This window comes from Marmota monax, unplaced genomic scaffold (genome assembly GCF_021218885.2).
Source record: "Marmota monax isolate L192 unplaced genomic scaffold, Marmota_monax_Labrador192_F-V1.1 WCK01_AAM20220418_F8-fsc00057, whole genome shotgun sequence".
Taxonomy (NCBI): domain Eukaryota; kingdom Metazoa; phylum Chordata; class Mammalia; order Rodentia; family Sciuridae; genus Marmota; species Marmota monax.
In genome coordinates this window covers 7,784,203-7,808,781 of record NW_026693933.1, presented here as the reverse complement: position 1 = coordinate 7,808,781, position 24,579 = coordinate 7,784,203, and the positions used below count along the sequence as shown (strand labels likewise).

At 42.9% G+C, this 24,579-nt stretch overlaps 2 protein-coding genes across 6 annotated transcripts in view; one reads left to right on the top strand and one right to left on the bottom strand.

Moving 5' to 3' along the window:
* Positions 1-17,744, top strand: part of Cdca7l (cell division cycle associated 7 like) — a 44,171-nt gene extending 26,427 nt beyond the window's left edge. The window contains exons 2-10 of one of the 2 annotated variants that reach the window (XM_046463521.2): positions 2,443-2,583; positions 6,808-6,942; positions 10,331-10,705; positions 12,918-12,989; positions 13,103-13,273; positions 13,951-14,076; positions 14,891-15,040; positions 15,841-15,977; positions 16,453-17,744. In XM_046463521.2, coding sequence (XP_046319477.1) covers positions 2,443-2,583; positions 6,808-6,942; positions 10,331-10,705; positions 12,918-12,989; positions 13,103-13,273; positions 13,951-14,076; positions 14,891-15,040; positions 15,841-15,977; positions 16,453-16,483 — 1,338 coding nt within the window. In that variant the 3' untranslated portion in view covers positions 16,484-17,744. Of the gene's footprint in view, positions 1-2,442; positions 2,584-6,804; positions 6,943-10,330; positions 10,706-12,917; positions 12,990-13,102; positions 13,274-13,950; positions 14,077-14,890; positions 15,041-15,840; positions 15,978-16,452 lie in introns of both variants that reach the window. The other variant, XM_046463520.2, reaches the window with a different exon arrangement.
* Dnah11 (dynein axonemal heavy chain 11) overlaps positions 17,412-24,579 on the bottom strand; it is a 331,880-nt gene continuing 324,712 nt past the window's right edge. For all 4 annotated transcript variants that reach the window (XM_046463517.2, XM_058585343.1, XM_058585342.1 and 1 more), the window contains 5 exons: positions 21,906-22,088; positions 21,713-21,828; positions 18,872-18,984; positions 18,293-18,433; positions 17,412-17,659 (listed from right to left, as the gene is read on the bottom strand). In XM_046463517.2, the coding sequence (XP_046319473.1) occupies positions 17,412-17,659; positions 18,293-18,433; positions 18,872-18,984; positions 21,713-21,828; positions 21,906-22,088 (801 nt within the window). The remainder of the gene's footprint in view (positions 17,660-18,292; positions 18,434-18,871; positions 18,985-21,712; positions 21,829-21,905; positions 22,089-24,579) is intronic.

Here is a 24,579-nt window from a genome sequence, read left to right as displayed (position 1 = left end):
GGAAAGCACCTTTGCATTTCCAGGGACAAGGATTGGTTACCTTGAGAAAAGGTTGTAGTAGGATAGGGATGCTGTGTTCCAGGGATAGAAAGCACTGCAAAGAAAACTTGAACTTCATTCTTTACTGATGGCGGCACATTGATGGTGTGATGGACACTGTTTTGAGTATATTGTGGATAGAGCTCATGGATAAGTACGTTAGAAATATTGGAAGTCGGGGGTTTTCATCATAGGGAAAGGTGACACTAACGTGGGATTAGGGGAGGCAAGGAAGAATCTTGTTCCACTTGATGTGAGTTCAAAGTGTCACTGTGTATTGTGGTGTAAGGCATTTAAAATACCTTTATTTCGTCCAATCAAAAAGCCTAGAAGCAATGTCTGAATATATAGACCATAACCAAACTGTTTCTCCTCCGTTACCCCCAGAAACAGATCACCTGTGAGCCCAAAATGAGTGAGGATTTCTTCCCACGGGTCAGCCAGCAGTTGTGTTCTTAAATTTAATTCAGTTCCGACTCTCTTACCTGGAGATTAGCCAGACCCCACAGGTTGAGCCCCCATTTCCAATGTTAGTTGAGAGTGTGGGCCTTCACAACTTCTGACCACTGGGCTACCAGTTGGGGTTCCCCTACCCCTGTCCTTGGGTTTGATTTGCTAGAGCTCTTCATAGGACTCAGGGAAATACCTTCTATGGTAACTGGTTTATTACTGGGTATTTTAAAGGGCACAAAGGAATAACCGGATGAAGAGATACTTGGGGTGAAGGGTCTGCAGCATGGGAGCCTCCCTTTCTGAGTAGTTGGGGAGCACCACCCTCCCTGCACATGGACGAGCCCTGGCTCACCTTCCTGTAAGTCGTGAGCTCAGCTATCCAGAGCCCTCTGAACCCTTCTCATTTGAAGTTTTCATGTAGGCTTCATTGCATAATTTGGAAGGAGGGCAGTTGGGTGGGATGAATATGAAGCAAGATTAGCCCTGGGTAGATGATTGCTGGGGAGTCATCATGTGTGTTCATTATGTTACTCCACTGACTTTTGAAATATATTTGGAAGCCCTTATGATTACACTTTTTAAAAATACTAGTTAAGTAGGATAACTTGACAGTTTGTGCATCTCAATGTGATTGCACTGAGAAGTATGCCTCACTTCGGGAGAATCCTTGCCAAAAATATTTAACCTGAATCTCATCTAAGGAAACAGTCACAGAAGCTCAGGATGCATGCCAGTCCCCCAGGCAGTTGTCCTAGGTTATCCAAAAAGGGTCAGTGTTGGGGAAAAACAAAAAAGTCATATAAAACAAATAGTATACATGAACCTTGCTTGAGAGGATTTCCCCCACCCCCATGCACATACACACACACACACACAAGTCTTAAAATTTTGGGGGGGACAGTGCCAGACATTAAAATTAAATAATTATAGCAAATTATATTACTGAATTAATGTCAATCATTTTAGGTTTGGTTGTGGTTTTGTGGTTATCCAGGAGGATGTTCTTATCCTGGAGAGATGTACATTGAAGTATTTTATAGCAAATTAGTATGTCTATAAATTGCTTTCTTGGGTGGGTGTACATGGATTCGGTTGGCTTCTATTAAACTGCTGTTTTCTGAGGGCGAAAATATCAGCAAATGCCTATAATTCAACCTAACGTTTATTAAAAGAGAAAGAAAGCAAAGGTGAAGACAAATGGTGTTACCAGGTGAGGAATCTACAGGTGATTTCTGATTTTTTTTTTTCACTTTTCTGTTGTTTGAACTTTTTAAGGGTTGAGAGAAAAAATTGGTAATATACAAAAATGAATTCCCAGCTAATACATATTTGTTAGATCAAATGTGCTGACAACATTCTCTCTGGGAATAATTGCCCCTAATGGCATTTAAATTCTCTTGGAATTAATTCCACGACTGCTTAAATTAGTTTTGAGTGTAAAAGAGGGGGAAAGCTACTTGTTTCATTATATGAACTTTCATATCTCAGAGTCAACACATAACAACAGAGAAATAAAAACCCCATAGGTAGAAATATTTAAGAAAAGAAGAGCTTAATGGCACTCGATGGAGTTTTTTTTTTTTTTTTTACATGAATGATATTTAAGGACAAATCCATTGTCAGAGGAAAAAGAGGTCATTGGTTGGTTTCCAGAAACTGATGCCTATTTTTTCCTCCCTCCCTCCTTCTTTCATCTAGGTTTATCCTTAATATTCCTGTAAAATAGGGTGTGAATCTAGAATTGGAAAAAATTTTACTCTTCCCCCAACACCTTTTGCTATAAGGTCTTGTCTTAAGCATCTTTTGCCCAGGGTTCCTGGGGTCTCCTGGGCAACTGTGGCAGCGTGATGAAATCATGAGATGGTAATTCCTGCTCTGCTTTAGAGAGTTTGCCTAAATGATTACAACAGTCTCCGTTTTATCCTTCTTCTCTTTTTGAATCCAAAACAGATCCCTAAAGAAGTGGCTGACATCTTTAACGCCCCCAGTGATGATGAAGAGTTCGTTGGTTTCCGAGATGATGTTCCCATGGAAACTCTGTCATCGGAGGAGAGCTGTGATAGTTTTGACTCTCTGGAGCCTGGGAAGCAGGTAGGGATTCTAGTCGGCAGGGCAGGTGTGTTCCTCTGGAAGCCGGGATCTTGGTTTGGGTGCTCTTTTATTCCAGTGTTCTGAGCTTGGTGATAGGAGTTAGTAGATGAATGCTGTATTTTAGAGGACTGTGCCTTTCATGCTCAAGACACTGGTGGGAGCACTTTGCTCACATGTTGGTATTTTATTCCTATGTACTCTACCTATCTCTCTCCACGCACACGCACACACACTTTTTTTTTTTTAATAAAGGGACCTCACATGAGCAAATCCATTTCCTTTGCTACCTCTGGGCTGTTACCTGTGGTGAGGCTGCATTCAGAGTCCTCCCATGTGGCTGGCAGGGGACAGCCAGCCCTGCCAGTGCAACGAGGCGCGTGGAATGTGTGGTTAGTATGAGACAATTGCCTCACTCTGGTCCTGCAGCGAGATTCTATCAGCACCTCCTGCCTGGAACTGCTGGGGAGAGTCTTATGCCTTCTTTAATTACTTTGCTCTGTAGCAAACACAAGTTGCAGTCCTCTGAGAGTGAGATTCCTGGAGGTTTATATTGTGCCTTAACAGCAGAATGGACAATCAAAATCTCTAGCCTTCAGTGGCATTTTCTTCTGAGTTTGTCATGACACAAAATTCTTCCTTCTCCTCCACCGTGGCTTCTTCTAAATGGCTGTAAATTCAACCCACCTTGCTTCAGCTGGGTACCTCCAGGAAGGGAAGTAGCCAGTGCTACCTGCAAGAGAGTCTGCTTTCCGACTTGGGTGACTGTGTGTGTTCTGGCCTCAGTGGGAGCTGTGCTGTCTGGGGTCAACGGGCCTTTCTGGTCACTGTGATCCTTGTCTTATTTGATGTCACTATAACATTTGATCCCTCCAGCTGCCTCCTTCCACTCCTGGGTCTCTTCATCTGTTATACCATTCGCTTTTTGTTGTCATTTCTTCTTTGTCCCTAAACGTGGGTTCTCTAAGAATTTGTCCTCAGACCTTTTCACCCCTCTTGATCCTAGCAACGGGCAGTCCTACTTGCAACTGTCACCATGTTCTTCAAATGCAGTGTGGCTTCTCTCTCCAGCCCCAGGTGGACAGCCAGTTGGACTGCTCTTGGTTGTTCAAGGGACAGCTGAAACTCAAAATTTTCCCTCCTCTGCTTGTCTGTCTGGCTTCCCCATTTGCCCATCTTTATCTGCATCTGTTGTTCTTGACACCCTTCCCCCCTCGCCCCTCCCCACCTGCTCCCATCCAGGAGTTAATTTAGAAACTTCTGCCGTGTTCTCATATCGTCCCTTCCCTTCTCTTCCCTCTGTAGCTGTGCTAGCCCTCATGGCCCCTACCCCAGTGACCCTACTGGGATCCCTTATGGACTGAGCTATGGTCTCATCTCCTCTCTAGTCTCTCTCTGAGAATGGTCAGGTAGTGAGGGAGAGCAGAGCCTGTTGGATTCACCTTAAGGGGTGTTCTGAGCAGCACAGGACACGTGTGAAGTGCCTAGTGCAGAGCCTGGCACACCCTGGGCATTGAGAAACACAGGAGCTGCTTCTGCTGTGGTGACTGGTACTTACACAGTCACTTCTCTCCTTCCTGGACCCCTGGTCTGACCCCAGCCAGGTCTCACAGGTTGGCCTGTGACAGTGTGCCATGTGGTTTCTTACTACTGCATTGACTCTAAAGCTTCACTGGGCAGTTGTAGGTGCTGTCACTGTCCCTTGCTCAAGGATCCACTCCTGGGAAGCAACGAGCTGTGATGTTCCTGATACAGGGCCACAACTTCACAGTCTCTTAACTGCCCTGGTGCTCTTCCACCTGCTGGGATACACGGCTCAGAAACTGGGTTGATTGCCCTTTGTTCCCACTGACTCCTCTCTTCATCCTTCCTCTGATCCTGGCTCTGGTCCAGCTCGAATGCTGCTCCTTCCATGAGGTCTCTCTGGACTTTCTTCCTGATGTTGCCACGTTGTGTGTGTCTCCACTGGCACATTCACCATGGTTACTTGACCTGTTTGGCTCTGCTGTAGATTATAAGCTCCTGGAAGGAGGAGACCTCCTACTGGGAGGGTGCTTTCTATCTTCCCTGGCTCTGACCTTTTGTTCTTGTGTTGTCCCTTTGTTCTTGTTTAAGCATCCAGCACCCCAACTGATGATACAGAATGAGGGCCCCTGGGTATTCTGGGTACTGGAAATGGTTGCCCATCTGACTGGTTCAGTAGGCCGTTGCTCTCTAGTCTGTTTTCATGTCACATGGGCTTCAAAATAAAAGATGTAGCTGCCTGTGTAACTCCTTCCAGTCTGCTACTTGCTTACCATCTTGATCATGGTGAATGGAGGTGCCCGAGTATTGCTTTTGAAGCGTACTGAACAGGTTCCGGAGAGCAGGGGGCTGTGAGAGATGGAAAGCAGAGAGGCTGTGTGGAGTGGAGATGAGCTCCAAACAGACCCACGTAAAAAACCATTTTCACACCCTTTGGAGTTAGCAAAATAAAAGCTTAGGCCTCAATTTAGGACCATGGCTAAGTTTTTCTCCATCAGGACTGACCACCAAAGGTGGGATTTCTCCCAGGCTGTCCACTGCCCTGCAAGTCCTGCACAAAGGATAGGAAAAGCTAGAGGGAGCGCAGGTTGGAACTCACTGCTACCAGCCCTGACCTGTTCCCTGCAGGCTCTGGGTAGGAACTTTGGATATTTAATGAAATTTACACACGGACCCCATTTCCCTGAAACAGCCTGCAGGGGCTGGCTCGGGGCTCTGTGAGCCAGATGTCTCTAGCCCTCAGGTGCATGATGGGTTTCCTCAGTAGCCAGCTGTGTTCTACTCATTCTTTCTTAATGAGAAGCCCTGATCCGAGGCTTGCTACACCCCACACACTTGAGATACATTTAACCAGCCAAGGGAAGCTGCTTGAACTTGTGCACTACATGTATAGCCTACTCTGGTCTCTCTTGAACACAATTTGAATTTCACTTTAAAGAAACTTCCCTTTTGTGTGTGTATTTGTTTTTCAAGCAGCTGCACCACAGCTATCATCAAAGGAAGAAAGTAATTTAGCTCTGAGCAAACTCACTCCAATTATCCATAATAATTCATAGGAGACATTTTTAAGCTGACAGAATGCTGGATGTAGGCATTTCTTTTCTATCCCCCCTATAAGTTTTTCCACTCATCTATTATATCTATTTTTTCCCCCAAAGATATCAGAGCTTGAAGAAGGATATAATTAAAGTCAGGGAAAGGCGGGGGAGCTAAAGAGTCTCAATCAAATGGGGTGTTGTGAGGGGTTGTGGATATGTTGGGGATGGGAGGATGAGGCATCAGGAAACTGGGGACCCAGACTCACCCTGATGGAATATTGCAGGCTTGCAGATGGCTGCCCTTGGGGGTCTCCCTTTGAGCCTGTAGTTCTTTCTTTTTTATTTCATTCTTTCGAACCCACTTTCTTAAGAGCTGGTCCCTTCTTTATGGTATTTCAGAAGGAGGAAAATTCACTATTGGAAAACATCTTTGTGTTTTAAGAACCAGTCAAGACAATCAGTCTTTCCCTCTGCTTAACTTGCTACCACGGTGGTTGCTCACCCCACCTCTGGGGGGTGAGGAGGATTGTGGCTTTCCTCCAGTCCCCCAAAGTCATTGGTAATGGAGCAAGTCCAGCCCCTGTGGCAGTGGGTGGAGGGGTGTGAGGGTCCTCAGTTCTTTCCTACAGAGAAACTTGCTGTGAAAGGGAGCCAGGCTCACCCACTTGGAGGGGACCCCGGCTCTGGATGGCTTTTAGGGAAAAATGGCATGTGGGAGGAAGCCAGGTTTTCTCCTCGTCTCTCCTGTCCCTGTGTTTGCAGTTCTGTGTGAAAGCAGACATTTCTGGTTGCCAGCTTTGGCAGGAGAAGCTGAATTCTAACAGTACTCACCAGTCATGCCAGAAGTGACTAAGGCAACAACCATTCTGATTTTTTGAAATTGCCTAATTTGTAGGTCTTTATTTCTGTAAGCCTTAGAAAATGTGTGTGTGCACATGCGTGTGGGGGTGGAAAATTGTTATTATATAAAATGTGCCATCTTAACCATTTTAAGCGCACAGTTCAGTAACATTAAGTACCTTCACTGTGTTGGGTGGCTGTCACCGCCATCCATCTCCAGCAAAGACTCACATCCCTCCAACCAATGATTCCCTGTCCTCCCCGCCCCCATCACACATCTATTGTGCTTCCTGTCTCTCTGATGTATGTGTTTTTAATTTAGCAGGATGTTCGTTTCCATTCCAAATACTTCACAGAAGAGCTAAGGAGAATTTTTATAGAGGACACTGACTCAGAGAATGAAGACTTCGAAGGATTTACGCAGAATGATCTGAACGTAAACAGTAACCCAGAAGTAATGGTAATGATTATCAACACAAAGGATTGTGGGCAGTAAAAGTTTTAGTCCTGTTTCTGAATTATAGCTTTAAATTTGTAAGTAGTCACTTCGCAAATGAAGAGATTTCATTTTCTTCTTATATTTGTCTCATAAGTCAATTAACATAATACAAGAATTGCTGCTGTAAGGCTAATCTCCTGTCCACTGGTCTGTTCCTTTCTTAGAAAAATCCGTTTGTCTTCCCCTTGGGATTCTGGGGATGTGTCCCAGGTATCCTTTATTATCCTTACCAGTTTATCTCAGATTTTTTGAGCTGCTTTTATCTTTTCAGTCTGTGTTGGGTAACAGTTTCCTTCCAGCCCTTTCTGGTTGTATGTGAAGTGACATTCTTAGATTTGAAATGCAGCCGTGGTGTAGATTGGGATTTCCCTGTGCATGTTGATTTCAGGAATCCAGCATGGTTTTGAACCTTAAAGGTGATCCTTGTTCCTCCTGGACTCCTGGGGAAATCTCTCAGCCCTTCACCTTTAAAATTTCTTCCTTTTACTCTGCATATTGTGTTTAGTTTTCTGCCAAGTAATGTTTGAATTCTAAGATAACATTGAAACCCAACCTTTGGACTTTTTTTTCTGTAAGTATTTTTATTTGGGAATAATTTCATTTATAAAATTTAAAAGATAGTACAGAGAGTCCCTATATGTATTTGACCTAGTTTCCCTATATATAATCATGATATAGTTGTCAAAACTGAGAAATTAATGTGTTATTAAGTAAATTCTAGACTTTATTGAAATTTTACCAGTTTTTCTGGTAAAGTCCTCTTTCTATATCTTGAGTTCCAATCCAAAAATACATTACATTTATTTACCCTTCCATTTTTTAAAAACAACTCAAGTTGAATTTATGTTATTAACTGACACATTAAAAACATGACAATTGTATGGATTTTTTTTTTTAAGTGCAAAAATGTTTTCTATCAACTGAAAAACAACATAGGTTAATCCAGAAAGTAAACAAACATTTCCTCCTTTGTGATCAAGGTGAAGATAGTTTAAGCCTATTCCTTTGGTGGGTCCTAAAGAACAACTTTTGGCACAGAACCAGTGTGGAAGTATAAATAAGCTGTGACTGCCAGGTTGGCTTTGTCCCTCACCGTCCATGGGGAGAGCTGAGGCCATGAAACGCCCTGATGGTAGGCGGCCTCGTTAGGTGGTGGCTTTTTCCTGTGAATAGCAACACAGAGCCAACCTGGAGGCCCAGCTCTCCTCTGGCTTTCTTTACAGAAGCTGGCTGTGTGTCAGTTTGTGGGTTTTGGCTAGCAGGTCCCCAGTTTCTTGCCAGTAAGACACTACAATTCTCGCAAACCTTAATGGGTATCTTCTGTTCTTGAGCTAAGTGATGTCTAGTCAGTTGAAGAATTTGTATTTCTTATAGTGAGGAAAAGTGGATTATCCCAAGTCTTTTCCCCACTTAGACTATACACATTTCGGGTATTAGTTGGGAGTATCATGTAGAGTAGATTATAACTCATAAGGTCTACCTGCAAATTTTATTTTCAAATTTTGGTGAGAAATTTCGATGTTATTAGTTTTTTTTTTTGCTATGACAAAATACCTGGGATAATCAATGTATACGGAGAAATGGGTTGTTTTGATTCACGATTTTGAGGTTTCCAGCCCATGATTGGTTAGTCCTGTGACCTTGAGCCTTTGGTAAAGAATCACATCACAGTGGGAATGCATGTTAGAGCAAAAATACTTACCTCATGGTCGGGAAGCCAAAAGAGCCAGGAAGAGACTTGGGTCCTTTACCAGCACGGTCTCCTCCCCCATGATCTAAAGACCTCTCACTAAGCACCTTCTAAAGGCTCCATGACCTCCCAGTGTTCTCACCCTGGGGACCAAGCCTTCACATGTGAACCTTTGGGGGGATCCAGCCTCCCAGCCCAGCCTCCTGCCTGTGCTCATGAGAACTGGCCAGACTGTCCCTTCTGATAGGTCCTGCCACAGTCTCGGTTTCTAGTGGTCTGCAGGCCAGGTGCAGAACAATCACAGCCATGGTGCCGACCTTTGCTCTAGTCCTTGGGCCTGTTTCTGTGCTTGTGTTGACTGTGCGCTTTCCTCACCTGGTTCTCTATTGTGTTTCTCCACATCCTTAGTCAAGAGAGGCAGAGCAGATGATGAGTGTGAGAGAAATAGAGCAGGTCCCAAGTTCTCCCTGAATTCTCAAGCTATTAGCATGGAAAGTTTAGGATACTTAATAAAATAAAAAATAGATCAGTCAACATGGTGCAATCTTAGTTCTCTACTGGCGTGGTGTGGATGTGTGGATGGGTACACTAGAGTTGGAAGTTTTCTGCATATTTTTTCTTCCTTTCTCATTTCTATCTTGAGTCCACCTAGAATTTTAAGAGTCCCTGGGAGGAGGCAGAGTCACTGGATTGGGTCCTGGTCCATCCTGTTGCCTCTTTGTTCATGGTGGCCTATCTTCAGCATTCACTGCCAGCCATTCCCAGGCTGTTTTATCACGTGTGGCCCAGAAAGGATGCCTAAGTGATGTCCTTGGTCTCTAGTATTTAACCCCCTCCACCATTGCTCAGAGTCCCTATTACATCTCGGAGGTCTCCCAACTATCACCTGTGATGTTACCGCCTCTCACTTGCAAGACCAAGTGAGCTTGTAACACTGAGGACCTATACTTCATGGGGTTTGAAAATTTGGGGTGAGAGTTTTCTGGAGCCCACTGAACAAGAGCTGTGCATAAGCCTGTAGAGGTGTCAGACTTGATGTCACCCTGTGGTTCTGAAGTTTCTAGGGAGGAGAGGGAGCTCCCTTGATGGAGAGCCCTGTCTGCCCTGAGGATGACAACCGGACCCCCCCCCCCCACCACCACCACCACCATTGGCAGGTCCTCTGCCTGCTCCTTGGTCACTTCACCAGGGTGAATTCTGCTTTCCTTTTCCTCCACTCTTGAGTCCAGTTCCTGCTATTTAGAGCAGATGAGTACTTTTCCCCTCTGCATGCCATTTTTATCTGAAAATAACTCTGGTCATGCACACCCCATAGTCTCATTTTACTTGACTTCCTGATGCGCTCCTTGGTTGCTCATGTCAGTGTTTTGCTTTCAGCCTGACTGATGGAACTCAGCATGTGGGTGGGCATGACCTGTGCAGGGTTCAGTAGGAGATTACTTATGCTTTGAGTTTATTTCCCCGACAAACTTCATGTATGCTTTAAGTGAAGAGTTCAGAGTGATCTAACAATAGGAAGGGGAAGCTTTTCATTGCTTTTCTTTCTAAAATAATGTCTGGGTGGTTTTAAATGAGTAGAGTTTTTTGTTTGTTTTTTGATAGAGTAGATTATAACTCATGGCTCAGTATAGGGTTATAGTGTCTTTGTTCTTTTATTAGCTCGTGGAGTCAGATTCAAGTGATGATGGCAAAGCATCCTTGGTGAGTGAGAAAGAAGAAGATGAAGAGGAAGAAAAGGCTACACCTAGAAGAGGCAGGTCTCGGAAAAGCAGTATTGGCCTACGAGTAGCCTTGCAGTTCCCAACCAAGAAATTGGCAAAAACATCAGATAAAAATAGTTCTTCCGAGCTGTTGTTTTCTAGCTCACATTTACAGGATAGTAAAAAAAATCTTGTAAGAAATAAAAGCTGTAAACAGGCAAAGGAAACGGAAGATTCTGCCTCTGAGTCTGAGGATGACTCCAGGGACGAGAACCAGGAGAGCTCGGATGCTCTGCTGAAGAGGACCATGAACATCAAGGAGAACAAGGCCATGGTGAGACTTCCACAGGAGGTGCCAGGAGTAGGCTGGGCTCTGATGGCAGGTGCTAAGGCTCACAGGTGACTCTGCCCCTTCAGCTCCAGCCACCTTGGCTTCTGTCAGGGGGGTGTACTCTGAGGAGTGTATATCTATTTTCTTTTCCTGAACCCAGAGTTGTTATTACATGATCAGCTCTGGTTTCGGAACAGAAAGAGACCCCTGGGACCATTTATAGGCCCTACAGGGAACCCTATAAGCTTCCTGATTGTCAGGTTGAGTTCTAAATCAGGAGTGCTGGGGAGGAGAAGGGCCAAGCAACTGCAGAAAGAAGCAAAGAAGCTGTCACTGAGTGTGTAAGAGTTGTGGGCAGGACAGGCAGGCAGCTTCTGCCTGGAAACTGCCCCCCTGGGAGACATCTCTGAAGGAATGGGAAAAGGTCTAGAGATTAGAACAATCTCAGGGTCTAAATTCACTTTTAAATGTCTTTATTAGAATAGTTAGTAGAACAAGGTGAAATTCCTGATGTGCATTTATTTTTTCTAAATGGGGTTAATAACTTAATCTGATCATTGTTGAAAATCATTGTTCTATAATTTTGACAAAATTTTTAAAATATTTTTTTAGTTGTAGTTGGACACAATACCTTTATTTATTTATTTAATTGATGCTAAGGCTCGAACCCAGTGCTCACACATTCTAGGTGAGCATTGTATTGCTAAGCCACAACCCCAGCCCTTGTATTGACAGAATTTTAAGAAATAATCTTACCACTTAATCACTTATTTTGGAATATTTTTTCCTCTATCCTTTTTTTGGGGGTGGGTGGTACTAGGGATTGAACTTAGAGGCATTCAATCAATGAGCCACATCCCCAGCCCTATTTTGTATTTTATTTAGAGACAGTGTCTCACTGAGTTGCTTAGCACTTGCTTTTGCTGAGGCTGGCTTTGAACTCATGCTCCTCCTGCCTCAGCTTCCTGAGCCACTGGGATTACAGGCATGTGCCACTGTGCCCGGCTCTCTGTCCTTTTTTTTTTTTTTAAAAGGGGAAATATTAATGTAATCATGTCCAATACATTACTTCAAAAAATTAAAACCCTGCTTAGGGGCGATTTGTATTCTAAAGCACATTTGGCTTTGACTAATGGAAATTTTTAATTCAGTGTCATCTGCATCTTCAGTAAGAACTATGTTCTATATGATTTTATAGTGGTACCAAGTCTAAAACTAAATTCTATTTGAATTCTCTGATTGGCATATTAGTACGTGTTGCTTGGTATTAGTCGATGTTCATTTGGAGAAGTCTTCAGAAATTGTTTCTGTTGCCAAGAAACTTACCTAAAAGTATCAGATTTGGGGGGCTCTCTTAGAATCACCTAGTTGAGCCAGTTGGGTTTTGGTCATGTTGGAACTGAGAGAGATTCAGGCATGCAAAATGATTTGTCCCAGTTTTGCACAGCTAATTACTGGCAGGAACCTTGTGCCTGAGGCTCTGGACGTTCCAGGACTGTTGTCATTGTGTCCTATCCTTGTGTTGATGCGGATGAATGGTGTTGTCAGCTTCTCATCTCTGGAGATAAAATCTCGACACGTGAGGTGATGTGATGTGATTGTTGAGGCTTGTATAAGCTATTTAGTAGCAAAATCAAAGGCTTGCTAGAGGTGTAGGATGACACAGACCTGTGTTTTAGTCAGCTTTTTTGCTGTTCTAACTAAAATACCTGACCAGCATAAGTGTAGAGAAGGAAATTTACGTACTCCCAGTTTCAGAGGTCTCAAAGCATAGACAATGGGCTGTATTCCTTGAGAGAGAGAGACAGACAGACAGACACACACACACAAACACACACACACAGACTCCACTTGCCAGATACAAATATATACCCCAGAGCCCTGGCTCCAATGCCCCACCTGCCTTCAGTTACCACTCAGTTAATCCCGTCAGGTGACTAATGGACTAATTGGAGTTAAGGCTTTCATGACCCAGTCATTTTTCCTCTAAACCTTCTCACATGTTTTTTTGGGGACACCTCATGTCCATCCATAACATTTAGCCCTTGCTCCCCAAAAGCTCATGATCATCTCACAATACATTTAGTCCATCTCCAAGAGTCCCCATAGTCTCATCAGTTCAAGGATTGCTGAGCTGTTGGGGGACACTCCATATTCTAAACCATAACATTCTGGCAGTAATGATTTATGTAAGATGCTTTCTTCTGTTCTTCAGCTCGCTCAGTTATTGGCAGAATTGAACTCAATGCCAGGTTTATTCCCAGTACGAACGCCAGCCTCAGCTTCGGTAAGTGAAACTCCTTAAAATTATTCTCACCATTGCTGATTTTTAGTAATTGGTTGCCTAGTGGCTTTTATTCAAGAGAGCACTCAAGTGCATGTCTGTGTTTTTGGTTTCAGAAGAAGAAAACAGTGCGTCGGGCCTTCTCAGAGGGACAGATCATCCGGCGCACAAACCCAACCCGAAGTGCGCGGCCCCCAGAGAAGTTTGCTCTAGAAAACTTTACCATCTCTGCCACCAAATTTGCTGAAGAGTTTTATACAATCAGAAGAAGGAAGACAACTAGTGGGGTATTTTCTGACTGTAATAACTGAATTATTGTGTAAGCCATTGGTCCTCAAACGTGATGCATCTTGTTAAACCAGGCCTGTTTACAGGTAGTTTCTGGCTCAGGAGGTCTGCAGCAGCTAAGACCTTTAATTTCCAAGTTCCCTGGTGATGCTTATGCCCCTGGGACTACAGTTTGAGAAGGCCCCTGCTTTAAACTATAGGTTGCATTGACAGTCCTTTATCCAAACTGAGCTGGGAAGCAGCTCATTGGTTACCGCTCATGAAGTGGGTTGAACTTGATATCTAGCAGAAGCAGTAAAAGCCTGTGAACAGCTCCAGCTAGCCTTGTGCTTTTGTGTGTGGGAAAGTACAGGGATGGTTCCTTGTGAGTGGCTTTGGTCTGGAGGGTGGAACTTTAGAGCCTTCTACTTTGTGGGTTTAACTGTTTAATGAGGTTCATTTCCCTGTCTCCACAAAATTTTCAGCAGAAAATTGAACTCAAAAGCCCAAATTCTTGTTTATTGCTGTATTGTCTTGTCAAGAAGGAAGCTTGGTATAGGGAGAAGCCCAGTGAATAACTACATGGACGACAGGGTTCCCAGGAAATAGAGAAGGGACATGATCAATGTTAATTTAAGATTCTTAATCTGTTTGAAATGGCTTAACATATCTTATTCCAATTTCTGTCCTTTTGCAGGGGAAATCCCAGGGGCATAGACGACGTCGCCGTATATCTTCTTTTCGACCAGTGGAGGATATTACTGAACAGGACTTGGACAATGTTGCCATAACTGTGCGAGATAAAATCTATGATAAAGTTTTGGTAAATTATATTTTATGAATAATTTGTATGACTGTGATTGAGAGTCCAGGGCATTGGTATTTAAACTCCTACGTTGTTTTTAAACTGTATCGGGACTCGTACCCTTGTGCCATCTCCTTGTGGGCTCAGAACCTGGCTCTAAATTGTAGGGTCTTGGTCAGCCATCATTGGAAAAGAAAGACGACTTAGTGCAGTGACCCTCATCAGGAGAGGTGGGTCACTGAGGCATGCTTATAATCTGGGGGGAGGCAGCGATAATAGTTTAGAAAAGCATAAAATCATATTTACGTGTAATTGTTAACATTTTTATTACTTACATAGTAGTGTATCTTAAATATTGAAAAAGATAGTGTTATGGGGGATAATATAGTCATAGAAAACTTTGGGAGGAAATTGAATTTTTTTTCTATATGGTGATTTAAAGAGGGGCTTTGTTATTTCTCATTTTCTTTTTTGGATAAGTAATTTAAGGTAGTATTTAAATGTTTTTTATTGAATTGCCAACATTTTAAAATTAGGAGATTTTACCCTGTAGGTATTCAGGGCTTCAGCCAAATTGTTGCTGCTTGGGGCCTGTCACCACTGAACCTGTTGCCTCAAGCTTGCCTCTGGTCTCTGCTCCTGTCCACTGTTTCATTCTTTCTGGGGGGGTCCCTGCTCAGTCTCATCTGCTCTGTGAACCAAAGTGCCCACTATCTGGTGGAAACCTCCAGGGTTTGTCCTAGGGACCGTGGGAGAGGGGCAGTACTGGCATCTCTTCTCATGGCCCTAGCTCTTGCTCCCTGTGCTCATTCTCACCCTCACCCCTCCCCAGGGTAACACGTGCCATCAGTGTCGGCAGAAGACCATTGACACCAAGACAGTGTGTCGGAACCAGAGCTGTGGTGGGGTACGGGGACAGTTCTGTGGTCCATGCCTGCGGAATCGCTATGGGGAGGACGTGAGATCGGCATTGCTAGACCCGGTAGGAAGTGTGTTTGCTTTTAAGTCGCTTTGGGGAAGGGAAATGAGCCCAAGGTGGGGGACCTGGAAGAGCCCTTTCTACTTTCCTCCTACATTTTAAGACTGAGGGAGATGAAAAATAGCATTTTCTTCTGGAAAGAGAATGAGCAGGCCAATGGAGAAGAAGAGTTTTTGTCAGGTTTTTTTAATGTCAGAGTTGTTTTCATACAAGTTAACCCTGTGCCTCTCCTCCAACAGAGATCTTTGATTTTTTTTTGCAGGCCCGGGGCTGTGTGTGTTATAGTACAATGTTTCCTGTGTGCCTAGCACTGTTATTTTTCTTTCAGTTGTTATTGTTTTCTTTTATGAAGTGGGTAAACCTGCCTATGCTTTGTTCCCTTTGTGAAATGAGGTAATGCTTGGACCTAAGTAGTCTTGGTCTGTGTTCTTAACCTTCATCTTGTGACTTGAAAGGTGTATATAGAGTGTGCCCAGTTTATTAGACTATTCAAGTTAAGTGATTTCAAAATAAGTACACCTATTGGGAGAGCTGGAATTCATACCTTGATTTTGTAAACCCCATGCTCTTACAGTCAGGGCCACTTGGTATGAGGGTCCTGCACTTGCTCCTTGAAAATCTTCCTCTTGAGCAGGGGTGCCCACCAATCAAATGTTGGTTTTAGACAGGACCAGCTACATATCTCATTGTTTCTCTGATGTGGGGTGGTCAGCCTTTCTGGGCCACAGTGACATACTGCTAAAGATAGAGACTCAGTGAGCTCCTGTATCCCATGGGACATTGCTGCCATCATCTCTTTTTAGGATTGGATGTGTCCTCCCTGCCGTGGAATCTGCAATTGCAGTTATTGTCGAAAGCGTGATGGCCGCTGTGCCACGGGGATCCTCATTCATCTGGCCAAGTTTTATGGTTATGATAATGTTAAGGAATATCTGGAGAGGTAAGTCTACTAGTTCAGAAATGGCGGTTGTGATCCTGGGGCCCAGCAATGCAGAACCTCTAGGCAAGGAGCTGTTGCCTGGCTGATTTATAGAAACCACCTTGAGTGCTGTCCAGCCTGCCTCTGTGTGGGAGAAGCTCAGGCTTATTATGTTTGCTTCCTTTGTTAGAATCTTCATTGCCTCTAGCCAGAATTTTCCCTTGTGAAAAATAGAAGGACAGGCTGAGAGGGAGCTGCAAGGACAGTAAGAGGCAGCCGTAACCCTAGTGAGCACAGAGGTCAGGCAGGACCTGGGCAAAGGACACAGAATTGTTACCTGTAAGTTGGAATATGGGAGTCACTGGGGGCGAACAGGACACACAGTTATTCTGGAAGTGGCAGGAGATTAGGGTTTATGCTCTATAGGGTTTTAAAAATCTCCCTAGAATGCTGCTTTCTGTTCACCTTTAACAGCTACTTATCATCTTTTTCTCAGCTTACAAAAGCAGCTGGTGGAAGACAATTGAGAGGAACCTGCGAAGTCAGCATGGGGTACCCCCAACAAGAAGTGCATACCATTTGTGCCTAAGATTTCTTACAGTTGTTTTTATACAAAATTTCTTATAGAGTTGATGAATACTATTTTTTTTTAAATGTTTATATGCTTAAGATTTCTCAGGAACATAGCAGAGGAATCTATTGTGTGTGTATATATATACACACACACAAGCCCTGTGTGTTATCTGCTGATGATTCAAAAGCACAATTCAAATGGGGCAGAGTTAAAAATTTAGGTAAGTTACAGAAAAGACACATAGAAGCAGCCTTTAACTTCCTGGTCACTCTAGGCTATTTTTACAGGACTTGTTTTTCTTGTAGTTTGCCTTACCTTGAGTGACCATAGCTCAAACGGTAATAATTTATCCTCCTCTAGATTGCTGGAAGTTTGTACTGAAGATTGTTCCCTAAAATTACAAAGTGCAATTAATCATGGAACACGAGTGAACCTAGGGTTTTGTGGACTGTCAGGTTACAGACACTAGAGGTCTCACAGGGCCTGCTGCTTTTCAAAGAACTTAAGGGCTAATTTTTAAAAGATTTTCATGTTTAATAATAACTGAATCCCCCTTCCTTCAGCTGCACGGCTGTTTGATGGAACCTTGGTGAAAATGTGACAAACTGTTTTGTGCAAGTTGAGGAAGGGGGCTTCAGGAGGTACTGAGGAAAGCTAAAATCAGTGAACATAGAGACTGAACAGGTGTCTGTTATTTTTTGTACATTTGCTTCTTTTTTAAGGATAGTATTTTAAAAATGAATGCATGTGTAAGTTACTAAAAGTTACATAAGTTGGAATGCATTTTATGCCTTTCAGTAGAAAAAAAAGTATACATGCATAATAAAATGAAAAGTTCTCACTGTGTTCCAGGAACGTTAAGTCCCAGTGCAAGGACCGTCTTACGCTTCTAGCAACAGAGCCACACCTGCCAACACCCATTTAGCTGTCTTCTCTTTGCTTTTTAATCTGAAAGTCCAGACGTAGGTGGGACCTCTGGTTTTGGTTTTGTACACAGGGCACGCGTAAGTGTGTTTGGTTTCTTGTCTGTCCACGGGTATGGCTTTGGCAAAGATGACAGGCATCATGGACTTCAACTCCTTGAGGCGAGCTTCAACAATGGTTCCTGACTGGGGGTCCCATCGGGCACCTGTGGCAAAAACACAACTGTTGCAACAGTATGGCATGTTGATAGTGATTGTTGGATGCAATAAATGTTCTGGTTTTGTCATGTTTCTGCTCATCAGTAACATCATAACCCAGCGGCTGAGATTTGAAACAGAAGTTAACTTAACCGGCATAGGTAATGGTTCCCAATAGCTGAACAATAAAATCATAATCAGTTTGTCCTCCCTTAAGAGTTACATCATCTTCCCAGCCTTTAAATATTTGAACTGTGGCATTTGCTTTAAAACGCAGAAGGAATACCTTGACAGGGACTAGATGTCCCACAAACACAGGGCCAAGTAAATCTGGAAAACCACATCCCAGTCCTCCTCAGAGGTACACAATGGCATCTTAAAGGTTGGGAGAAGTCTTGATAGTTTTGCCAACAACTTTAAGACAGTAGAAGATTTTGAATTGATTATACTCAAAGCAGAATAATGTAACTTCATTGTAGCTCTTGAGTATCCTGGGGGCATTAACACCCATGCCTCAATTTGGTTCACATTGAAGGACACGAGGTAAATGATAGCCACTTGTATGAAGTTAAGTGAGTGGATCCTGAGACAATCCCCAACTTGAACCTGGAGAGTTTTCACTCACACTGGAGGTGCCTCACCTTCCATGAGGAGCCCGTGGAGGTATGCACCTTCCCTTGGGGGATGGCTGTAATCTTCCTTTGTTTTTTTGGTGACATCAACAGTCAAGCACATTCTGTCCAGTGGCCACTCATTTTTTCGAGCCATAGTCTGCATAATTGCTTTGGGAGGAGAAGGAACAGGAATTGATTAGGATAAAAGTGCGAATAGGTTCCCAGGAGCTACCAGTAAGCCAAGGCAGTCTTTAGCGCCACAGGGTGGTTTTTAGCTTCTGGGCATTTATTTGCACATGGCTGCCATAGAGCAGGGCCTGCCTGGCAAACGAAGGCATACAGGACAACCTATTTGTAAATCACATTTTATTGGAGCAGCCATTTGCTTCTGTAATGTCCGTCTATGGTTGCTTTTACAAACTAGAATGGCGGAGTGGAGAAGTTGTGACAGACCCATGGCCCTTGACTTGAGCTCACCGTACCTGCCCCCAGGGCCCCTTTATTTTCTTCCTAGTCACTCCTACTCCTTCTAATGACAGCTGCTTGAAGATTAGCAAACAGGGAGGATGCATCATAGATCAAGCAAGGCAGGACTTCTGCTCTTACCAGTTAAGAAGGACTGAGGATTAAAGAAGCCAGAGAGCCACACGACGGCTGGAAGAGCTAGGTCTTGGGTCCACGTGTCAAGCTCTCGGCAGCGCAGAAGAAAGTCATTAAACCTGGTTAGTGGAAGGTAAGAGAAAATAAACTTGCCTTTTAGTAAAACAGATGTCTTCCAGTAAGATTCTGGCAGAAAGGGTTGGGGAGGAGTGGTGGTGGTAAAGTACACCATTGAGAGCTAGTAAAATGCTTACCTGATGATTTTTGGGGTGTTGTCTCTTTAAAGAACGAGGGTGTTTCCTATTGAGATTTTACACCTGCACCTCTTAGAGTTAATACCGCTAGAGGGGAATATGGAACATCCCTCTGTATTTATTAACGTACTTAGTCACCATATAGCACTAGGAGGATCTATCTATATAGGACATCCCACAAATGTTGGACTGATAAGTGCCAACATGAGGTACGGGACTCGGAACCCAGCAAAGAACACCTTGTCAGGGATGGAAGAAGGCTGCCGTGGTGGGTCTAAGACTGGAGTTGGCAGCAAAGAATAGAGGGAACAGTGTGTGACAGTATTCTTCCCACGTGATGATCACCTGAAAGGGGAAGGTAAAGGTTGCTGCAGGGCAGGGGGACCTGCCAACTATGGCACGTTTGAGAAAATTCTTGTCTGTATTGCATGTTCTCTCATCTAGTCCTCACAGTTACACAAGGTAAGAAGTACCTAGCCATGAGGAAGCGGGCTCAAAGGGGCTAAAGAGACCTTGAGATGAGGTTTAAGGGCCGTTAAAAAGGGGTAAAGGGTGAAACACAGAGATGAGCCTCAACATAAAAGCCAGCAAAGTAGTTCTCCAGCATCATGAACACTGGGCTGGCATTGACATTTTCTAGGACCTTGTAAGGTTAAGAGTTGCACAAGAACTGGGTTGAGTGAGGAGTCACCCCCAGACCTCCATGGCAGGGACATCTATCTGCCTGAGGCATTTGGCTGATTCTAGGATGTGATGAGGAATTTACCTTCAAATGTGGGCAACACAAAGGAAGATTCTTGAAGAGAACATGGGCCTGTGCCTGGCCCCACATGAAAGTTTTTTCAAATAGCTGATTTAGGAAAAATGTACTTAAAGATAATACAGAGGAATAGCACTGGCTCTGTACAAAGACAACGCAGAGGGACAGAGAACAAAAACCAGGGCAGAAGTTGTTAGTCACCTTAATGTGGAGAAACTGCAGCCAGTTTTCAACAAAACTAGAAAATGAAGTGACTGCTTATATAAATACGATTATGACTTGGAAGGGAGCAGACAAGGAAAAGTAATGAAATTGGATTGGATACAAGATAAAACTTAATGAAATTGAAACAAATATGAAAGGAAAAATTAGGGTTAGAGCAAAAATAACAGTAGAAACAAAGCCCTATGTAATAGGGATTCTATAAAGTGAGTTTCCCAAATTGTAAATTTGAATCTTCAAAATCATGAACGTACTTAGAAAATAGTAAGACAATTATTGAGTGACCTGTGAAGATTAAAAAAAAAAATCCCCTGGGAAGCCAGAGGAAAACATGAAGCCATTTATAAAAGGAAAAAACAATGCCGGCCTCAGACATCTCTACAGCTGGTACAACAAGGGTGCCTCCCAAGTCCTGAAAATGTGAAATTTATATAACCAGCCATAGTGTCATTCAGGTATGAAGACAGACAGTTATAAACAACCACAGTAAATGCAACATCAGGAAGGTTCCTAACAGGAAATAACAAAGATGAGTCTTCAAAAAATAATGGAATTTAAATAATTCAGTCAAGGGAAGAAAACAGTGTGGAGATGGTTAAAGAGATAATGAGGATCACCTGGAAACAATTAAATCCACCAAAACAGCAGACACAGACTGGGAGTTTGGATGAATATAGATAACAAGAGGAGAGCAAAAGGCAACAGGGAAATAGGCATGGAGAAATTTTCACAATGGAAGCTATAAATGGACTCTCATATTTGTAAGCACACAGCAGCAAGTTGGATGCAGATTTAAAAGCACCCCAAATACAACAGTACACTTGAAGAACACCAAGGGTAATGAGAAACTTGTGAATGACAAGAATATATAGGAACAGGCTGATCACCTCCAATCTATACTAGGAAACAGAAAATTGAAGTTCTGGAGGGAAAAATAGTCATTGTGCCTTAGAATTCCAATCAAGTCGCCGAAGCTGGTTCAGACGCACAAAGAATGTGACACTCAAACCTCCACATGGTTTATGCCATGGTAAAAGAAAAGGGAGCCCTGACAAGATGAGAAAAGCATTGCTGAGCAAAAAGCTGATCTAGTGTTAAAAAAAATTATTGACTATAAACAAAATGAAAATACTGTTGTCTAAAATAAGACCAGAAGGAGCCTGATGTTAGGAGGAAAGTTAACAGGTCTAAGGGAAAAATGCTGACTTGGAAGAATCAAGTGTATGTTTCAATGTCTCTACTGAAATAAGGGACTGGTACGTGATTAAACTGTTAAACCAACAAGTCAGAAAAGGCTGGGGGGAAAAGCTGTGAAAAATATAAAAATTTTCACAAAAGAACGGTGGGGAAAAGTCCACAGTTGTTAATCACAAGATGTAACCATATAAATCCTTATTTCTGGGTATATAAAACCTAAGTTTGGGTGTTTCGCAGAGTTAAAAATCCACTGAGAGGTTCTGCTCACTTCTCTGCTCTGGTAGAGTTGTCCCACTGAGGGACCAAGTTCAGTCACAAAGCAGAGTCTTCTGGGTTCTTACACTGTCAACAGAACACCAGCCAGGCACCATGGATGCAGATAATGGCCAGTGGCAGGGGGGATGGGTAGCTTACCACTGCGCTAGGCCGTAAGTAGATGGGTAAGCCAGTTTGCTCCAAGTGTCTGGGACTATATCATAACTCAATGCAAGCTGCTGGGCTTCCACATCAGGAGACAACGTCAGCTCCCCCTGGTATGGAGAAAAAAAGACCACATAGTAAATAGTTTCCATGTGGGGAAGGCTGCTTAGCCTCACTTTCAACTTACCTTCAAACCAAGGTCTAATTGTTGAAGTGACACTCGGATTTCTCGAATGAGAATATTCATCCTCTCACATTCTTGGAAGCAAACAAGAACGTAGGGACTTCTATTTGAGTTTTTCTGCATTATCTCTGCCATGTTGAACTCTTCTGGAAGTTTCTCCAAAATGTCGTCCAAGACATTCTTAACCTTAAATCATTAACATACACAAAAGATTTATCTCCTATTTCATCTTTGTTTATGGTGATCACCTATACTATACATTTTTTTATTTTTGTTCTAATTAGTTATTCATGATAGGAGAATGCATTTTGATTTGTTGTACACAAATGGAGCACAACTTTTCATTTCTCTGTACACGATGTAGAGTCACACCACAGGTGCAGTCATACATGTACCCAGGGTAATGATCTCCATCTCATTCCACCATCTTTTCTGCCCTCATGCCCCCTCACCCTCCCTTCCTCCCTCCCCTTTGCCTAAAGTTCCTCCATTCTCCCCCTGCCTCCCCCATTATGGATCAGCATCCACTTATCGGAGAGGACATTTGGTCTTTGTATACCATACATTTTGAAGTTCCAGAATATATCCTGTAATTCCCAAAGATGCCTGCAAAGGCATTTTAGAGATGCCTCCTACTTCTGGGAGGTGGGCAGAGAGGCACTGCCCACTACCTCATTGCAGACCATCATTGCTAGCCATCTCATCTCCATTAGATTCTAAATGTAGTTCCAGAGGAGACTGATGTTTATATGCAGTTTATTTTTTGTTAGCAGTTAGGGGTTTAAGACTCATCATTAACTACATGCCCTTTGTATATAAAGATATGATAAGACAAAGTTGCCTTGAAGAAATGGAAGATTTATACATCCCAGATGTATAAAGGCCATAGTACCCTACCCATATGTATATTCTATCTACGCACCTTCATTGACCTGGAGAAACCAGTAAATACCCCAAAAAGGCAAATGATTAGCCTCAGGCAGCTTTTCCCTCTTTCCTTGATTTCTCAGGCTACTGCTGGTGGTTCTGACATCATACTTGGAAGTTGCTGGAGCATTCTGGCAGGGAAAATGCCAGGGCCTGAAATCTTGAACTCATTTTTGCAGCAGTTGACAATATGAACCACAGTATAGAGGTTAGAGTGACTTCTGGAAACAATTCTGTTTTCCTTCATTGGTCCTTTCCAGCTGCCATGGCTTATCTCTGAAACAATGCCCAGAGCTGTTGCCACTTAGCATACCTAAAGTACCTACAGTAAGCACCTAACACAGCCTTTGTCAGGATGCACTTGCCTTTCTGGGTGCTGAAGCGAATGCTCTGCATCCTGGTGTTGTAATGACAGCATCCTTGTGGGAAAGATGGAAGCAGAAAAACCAGACATGGATGTCCATCATCCACCTCTGCTTTCACTAAGACATAGCTATTTCCCAAATGGATGAGTTTTTCCTTGTTCATCATTTTTTCTAAAGTAACATTCTTATAGAAAAGATGCTAGTACATAGGATAAAACATACTACAATAAATTCTAAAGTTTCTAAATTACAAGTGTTTCAGCGAACAACCTTGTTTCAAAAAATAACTGAAAAAGTTCAAGAAATAAACAGTTTGTGGGATCATCCTACAGTTATATCTGATGTTTAGTGAGTATCATTTGAACAACCTGAATTCTGGTCAATTAAATCCTGATTAATAATTTTGAAAAAAAAAAAAAGAGCTAATTTGTTTTGGGGAAAAATCAGCTATTCAGGTTTTAAATTAACGAGAAACTAGATTTTAATGTGAAAGTTTAAAAAACTAGGCACAGTGATGCAAGTGTGTAATTCCAGTGACTCAAGAGGCTAAGGCAGGAGGATTGTAAGTTTGAGGCTAGCCTCAGCAACTTGAGACTATCTCAAAAGAGGGGAGTTAGGGCTGGAGTTGTAGCTGTGGTAGAGCCCTTGCCTCGCAAGTGTGAGGCACTGGGTTTCATCCTAGCACCACATAAAAACAAATAAAGGCATTGAGTCCATATACAGCTAAAAAAGGCTGGGGGTGTAGCTCAGTGGTAGAGTGTTCTTGGGTTCAATCGCCAATACTACAATGATAATAAAGATTAAAAAGTCATTTTTCATCCCTATCATTCTTCAATAATAAAAATCTTCAAAAAAAAGTCTCCCAAGACTATGTGAAAAAGATTATGACAGAGTCAAAAACACATGAAAATGAGTGAAAGGCAAGCCACAGATTTGGAGGAGTTACCTGTAATTCACATACCTGATCAAGAATACACATCCACAATAAAGAGTTCTTTCAAGTTCATGAGAAAAAAAACTGACAACTCAAATAATAGGGAAGTCATAAGTACTTTGCACGAGAAGATGCTCAATAGTATTCCACATATGAGGAACACAAAACCAACACGAGATTGTTATCCCCTACAAAGTCTCAAGGTAGAGCAACTGGAAACCACATGCCCTCGCTGCTGGTGGGAGTGTAACTGGTAGACCAAGTGAGAGAACTGGAAGTACTATTAAAAGCTAGCTTTAACACTGCCCTGTGATCTTGCAGTCCCACTTCTGGGTATAGAAAAATGGGTATTAGGAACAGATACCTTTAGAAGTTAATTTCTTGGCAAGAGACTGTACGAAGAGGCTCATGGCTGTGGTATTCATAAAAGTGGATAACTGGTCACATCATA